This window comes from Dendrobates tinctorius, unplaced genomic scaffold (genome assembly GCF_039654945.1).
Source record: "Dendrobates tinctorius isolate UK_male_01 unplaced genomic scaffold, ASM3965494v1 ptg000143l, whole genome shotgun sequence".
NCBI classification, from domain to species: Eukaryota; Metazoa; Chordata; class Amphibia; order Anura; family Dendrobatidae; genus Dendrobates; species Dendrobates tinctorius.
Window position 1 is genome coordinate 37,855,873 of NW_027361810.1, and position 6,628 is coordinate 37,862,500.

The following is a 6,628-nucleotide window of genomic DNA, read 5'->3' on the forward strand; positions in this document are numbered from 1 at the left end:
GTTCCTATGCGCTGCCCAACCTTTTCAGTGACTAGCCAGGAGGCAGTCATTGAAAGAAAATCATAAAAGAGGCCACATCAATAAGCTGCAACCACTTCATTCTCAGGATATTTTAGCAATTTATCACTTCACCAGGTTATAGTCAAAGCCAGAAAAAAAATCGTAGTAATAAAATATATGTCTAAAATATATTTTTGGTACTCTAAACTATTTGTAATAAATTGTCTGTCTTCAGTTTCTATGTATTTGCAGATTAAAACTGAATTAAATAGGTTTACACCTCTCCATATTATGGCATGAAACCAGGAGACTAAAGCTGAAACTGGGTAGGAGAGCGCTCTGATTTGAGATGACAGATATGAAAAAAAATCCATCAAGCTAATCGCTAAAAAAATGTACAATTATTAAAAAAATGTACATTAAAAGCCAAAACACACAGATCCAACACCTATGAAAATGTCAGACGCGTTTCAGAAAAGGCAGTGTCTAAAACGCACCTGGATTTTTCATATGTGTTGAATGTGGAATTTTGGGGATTTTAATATATATATATGTTTGAATACATTTTCATTTTTGAAGGATTCATTTGCTGGATTCTTTTCCATATCTTTTGCCTGGGACCTGCAGCACTACAAGATTTCCATGCATTATGACTCTGGAACCTCCAAGGTGAGCTGATCTTCCCTTTTCCGTCTGAATATAGATAGGTTCATAAGCGTCAGCAATACTAAGTCTCATGTGAAGGGAGGTTTCTCAAAATTTTGGTCAACACTAATGTGAAGTACTAGCAAGATAAAGTATGAGGAAACTTGTTCACCAAGATATGAAGATATGAATGGGGAAAAGTACTTGTCGAACATCAGCAAACCACAGATCACTATTTATGGCAGTCAATATACGGTAGTTTGTCTGTGGACCACAGGCTTCATATTATCATTAAAGGGTGGTTCTCATTATTGATCTTCAGGAACATAACTCTCCTCTGCCTCCTTCCTGCTTGCCGGGAAGGGGGCAGTGTGCTCCTGAATAACTAAGGCCTGGATCACACATGCGAGGAATACGGCCGAGTCTCTCATGTTAATACCGGGCACTGCCGCTGGCACTCAGGAGTGGAGCCTGCGGCTCCATGTATTGCTATACGGCCGCTCCGCTCCTGAGTGCAGGGTTTTAACATGCGAGAGCCGGCCGTATTCCTCGCATGTGTGATCCCGGCCTAACAGTTCAGCTCAGCGGCATTGTCTCCACGCTTGCCCAACCCGTCGCTTTCCGATGCGGTCTGAAGATGCAATTTTGCCTTCATGGTTTGACATATTCCGAGATGAGTGACACACATTGACCGTCTTTGAAAAGAATTTTGACTTTGTGATATTCCGCCTTGAGTTGCTTTTGCTAGTTTTGTTTATATTTGTGACCATCCACTGGATGTAATGTAGTTTTCAGTTGGCCAGGGGTTTTGTTAGCACATTGTGACAATCAATTGAATTTGAATTGTGAAAAATTGGAGTCCTTACTAAAATTTGCAGAAAGGTAAAGCAAAAAAATCCATAAATGGAACCTGCACATTAAAAGAATATCTCTAAAATAGGGCATCTACTGGAGAAACATTTAGCCAAAATGGCTTCACTCATATGGCACCCAGTATAGGAGGCAGAAACAAGCAGCAAGGTCATCAAAGGACATCTAAAGGCTATATGTAGACAGAGATTTTTGTGTTTTTCTAGTGAAATCAGCTTCAGTAAATGCTCCTTCTTTGAGGAGTTTTTGGAGTTTTTAATTTTCTGAAGTGGTTTGGAAGAGTTTTGTAAGAGATTTTTTTTCTGAAGCATTTTTTTTGCAGCCTTTTGATAGGAAAATGCCTAGTTTGGATTGGATTGCACCAGACTGGCCGATCAAAGGAGTGACATGAACTTTCTTTTTTTCCACCAGCGATCTTGAAACATTTTTCCCACTTTAAATCTTGAAAAATCTAAACTGGGAAAAAACAATTAAAACACTGAACCACTGAACATTTGAACATAAGCATAGATTTACAACAAGAGTAAATAATAAGAATTTTTTAAGCACTTTTTCAAAACCTGCTTCAAAAAACTTCTAAAATAAACTCTTTGTGCACATAGTCTATGGGTATGTGCGCACTTTCAAAATTTGCAGCAGAAAAATCTGCAGCAAATACTGATGTGTTGGCAGGAAAAACACAGCTTAATATGCATGTGTTTTTGCTTCATTTTTGACAAGTTTTTTATTTGCATTTTTCCCATGCATTGGAATGGGTGAAAATCGTTGCCAAAACCCGTAATGAATTCTGCAGATTTTACACTGCAAGAAAAAAAAATATCACGTGGATGAGATTTCAGGAATCTCATTCACTTTTGCTCATACTAGGAAATGCTTCACTTTTTGTGACAAAACTGCGCGGAGAAAAAACGAGACAAAAACACAGCAAATACTTAACGTGTGCACATACCCTTTTTATTGGATGCCACCGGTTGTTGAATGTTGACCCATTTGGAATAATTCTTAGTTGATTTTAGAAATATTAACTAATGACTAGTGTTAAAAAATATATTGCAAATTTTAATTTCCAGATTTACGACCTATTCCGGTGTCCCACGTTCACCATACCACAACATAGTCAACGAGAAATTACTCATTAGCTTACATTGATCTTCAACGTATTCCTGCCAGTTGAACTCTGGAAAGGTACTGTTGAAGAATGTGCTGTTTGCATCCATTGTGCCATTGATATAGGAAGTTATATTGATTCCGTAATTATTGTAGAGCGGCGGCCAAAGTAAACATTTATTCCTTAGGTGTCCCATAAATAGCTGAAGTCCTATTAGTGCAAAGACACTCAGACAAAACACTGTGAGAATCATCACATCCGAAAGCTTCTTAACCGACTGGATCAGGGCCCCCACAATGGTCTTCAATCCTACAATCAGAAGCACATCATTGCGTTTTTTCCATATGAACACCATCACATAAGTTACATCATTATACCAATACGGTAAATTATTTGCATGCAGAAGCCAGGACAAACACTGACACACAGCAGATAACACAATGGACAGCCTGAAGCTGATGGTAAACAGGGAAATGAGCTGAAGAGACGTGGACAAATTTGTGACTTCTTGTGCCTCGCAGAGGGTGATGCACCTTACGAAATGTCGGCTTGTGAAATAAATGGGGCTTTTTTTTGTAATGGCATTATGAAAGGGGGAGTTCCTTTTAAAGGGTTATTCTCATCTTCATACATGGATTGTTGGATAGTGCTTGTACAAACAAGCATTTTTGCAATTTACCGCTTTTTAAAATTTGCAACCGTTCTTGAGATATAAACACTTTTCTTTTGTTTACAAATGATTGCCTTTGGAGACCGACTGCCGCTGCTGTGTAGCTTGGGAGCACTGCTGAGATTTTAAGGTAGCAGTGCACTTCAATGATACTGATCGTCACCAATACAGTTTTTACAAGCGCGATACAAAAAAAGCCTGTAAGTACTGCGCGTTTTCTTCCTTTCTAGTAGCGGTGGTCAGTCTCCAAGGCAGTGAGCTGTAAACAACTGGAAAGAAAAGTGTTAATATCTCAAGGACGGCTGAAAATTTCAACAAGGAGTAAAATGAAAAATTGCTTGTAATTACAAGCACTATCCGACAATATACCCATTCCTGAAGGTGGGATTTACCCTTTAATGAGAATTTATATATATCACTGTTAGTTTATGTCGCATCATGTTATTTTAAAAGAAAACGCTTTAGAAAATACAAGTTGCTTCTGATGTCTTCAAACAACTATTTCATAACATTCACAAGCAATATTTTTAATGTCTATCTATCTATCTATTATTTATCTATCTGCTATTCCTGATTGTGGGCACGCAGCCTTCCCCTACTGAATAAGTCCATTTGAAGAAGAAATATTTTTTGTTCCCGGGCATGGTATGCAAAAGTCATAGATTTCTGACAGTGGCTTACTCTCCTCTTCCCATTAGGAATACATGCACATTCAGTCAAGTTAAGCATACATGTGTATGGGAGCCAGGAAGGAATAGCTGTAGGATGACAGCTATCTAGAATGTAAGGCTGCATTCGGGTGATAAGTACAGAAGTGGTGATGTGTTACTATTATACTTTCCTCTGATTGCTCCACTCTTGGTTTTAGCTTACAAATACTGATAAAGAATCCCAATATATAAAAGTACAAGCCAAAATACAATACAAAGATAAACTTCATTAATACCTAAAAAGAAAATTAAACATACAGCAATATCGAGACATCACCGGTAGATAAACAGGATCCCCTGTGGTAACCTGACTAGTTCAGAACACTAGGGGTAAATGGAGAAGCTAAAATCACAGTATAAACATATACATAAGCATGTGTATAAGTGTGTGCATATGTTTGGAAAGTAAGGCAAGGAGTGGAAAAAAGGTCCAGTCCAAGTATGCCCGCCAAGACAACCTATGTGCGCACAGGTGATATAATAAATACTAATATCTGTACAAAGGCAAGGAGTAGAATCGCCCAAGGGCCCACGGCACCCAACGGGCGTTTTGCATAGAAATGCTTCATCTACGAGTCACTTGCCTTTGTGCGATTAATAGTATTTATTATATCACCTGGGTGTACATATGTTGTCTTGGAGGGCATACTTGGACTGGACCTTTTTTCCACTCCTTGTCTTACTTTCAAAACATAAGCACACACTTATGTATATGTTTATACTCTAATTTTATTTTCTGTATATACCCCTATTGGTTCTCAATTAATCAAGTTATCAGGTGTCCCTGTTTCTTTTTATCTACCCGTGATGTCTCGATATTACTGTATGGTTAATTGACTTTTTATGTATTAATAAAGTTTATCTTTTATTATATTTTTGCTTGCACTTTTACATGTTGGGATTCTTTGTCTATACTATAGTGCCTATAGGCCGATGTACATCGGGATTGTAGCTGTAGGTGTTTACAAATACTGATGTAAAACACTGACCAAATACTGAACGTGTGAACGTGTCCTGATGTCAACTTTAGGGCTCTCTAAATGGTATTGTGTTTTTAGTTACATAATAGTTATATATAATCCACTGTTTATACCAACTTCTCACTGTTTGCAAGACTTTGCTGGCTGTTATTAAATGGATATGTTAATTGTTTGCTCTGTCCTTGACTTTTGATACTTGACTTGTTCTCAAGTTTTCAAAATGGTAGTATAATGAGCTTTCATCTATAAGACACTTTATAATAGCCGGTATGTTTTTTTTTTTTATAGCTTTTCACTCCTCAAAAAAATGCAAAAACAAAAATTTCTTCCGGCTTCTCCTCTGCTAGACCTGATCTGTCCGTGAACTATATGAGCACTTAAATATTATGTGGTTGATGTATAATATCACTTTTGAACTATTGGGTCAAAACTTTTCCTGGTGATAAGGGATGACTTTGTAAGACACCATGAATCATAGAATGTTAGAGTTGAAAAGGACCTCCAGGATCATTGTGTCCAACCCCCTGCTCAATGCAGGAGTCACTAAACCATCTCAGACAGATGTCTGTCCAGCCTCTGTTTGAAGACTTCCATTGAAGGAGAACACACGTCACCACCTCTCATGGCAGCCTGTTCCACTCATTGATCTCCCTCACTGTCGAAAAGTTTTTTCAAATATCTACGGTAATCTGTATCTTCTCCCTTTCAGTTTCATTCCGTTGCTTCTCGTCTTTCCATGTACAAATGAGAACAATGATGATCCCTCTACGCTGTGACAGCCCTTCAGATATTGGTAGACAGCTATTAAGTCTCCTCTTAGTCTTCTTCTTTGTAAGCACAACATTCCCTGATCCTTTAACCATTCCTCATAGGTCATACTTTGCAGTCCGTTCGCCAGCAGGTAGTTTTTAATCTTAATTTCCTTTCCAAAGTGCGTTCTTCATGGAGAAGATCCTCTAAGCACATTCGTTTTACACCAGCACTGCAGATGTGACTGTTATAAAATGTTTGTCTCTTTTTCCCACTGAAGCAACTTATATCTACACATAGTTTTCTTTCAACTGCGTGATGTCTACTTCATGCATATTTGGGCTACCCTATCCAAGTTGTTTCCGTAAAAAAACAAAGAAACATTTCATATGTGTGTTGGAAGAAAATAAACTTTTCCAAAAAGATCTCCCATGCAGCATCATGCAGTCATTAAGAATAATCTACTTCTAAATTTGCAACGGAATCTTAACTTTTCTTAGTGTGTAAAATGACATTTTAAAAAAATTGATATATATATACAGTATATATATTAATAAGGAGACGTGTTTTGGTACTTGAAAGAATCTGGGCAGAGATGCCACTAAAATCTGAAAAAAAAATAGATTTTTTTTGTAGGTGTGGGAAAAAATATTTAAAAATGCAAATTACACAGACTGAAAATAGCAAAGTCTCATGCAAAAAAGTGTCCAGAACTCGAAAAAAAAACTGAACTAAAAAGGTAAATTATAAAAAAAAGCTAATGCTAAAAAAAGCTAGGAATCTTTAGAGTCTCTCTTGCATTGTTCATCGTGATTCCTGCTTTTTTTTTCTGCTTTTTTAGCAACATGAGTGCAAACAACAAGGCTCTATGCTTATAGGATGTAAGCCTTCGTAT

At 37.4% G+C, this 6,628-nt stretch overlaps 1 protein-coding gene across 2 annotated transcripts in view; it reads right to left on the reverse strand.

Annotated features, from left to right (window-relative positions):
• LOC141049376 (sodium channel protein type 2 subunit alpha-like) overlaps positions 1 to 6,628 on the reverse strand; it is a 334,599-nt gene that overhangs the window by 115,857 nt on the left and 212,114 nt on the right. For both annotated transcript variants that reach the window (XM_073545791.1, XM_073545790.1), the window contains one exon: positions 2,660 to 2,932. In XM_073545791.1, coding sequence (XP_073401892.1) covers positions 2,660 to 2,932 — 273 coding nt within the window. The remainder of the gene's footprint in view (positions 1 to 2,659; positions 2,933 to 6,628) is intronic.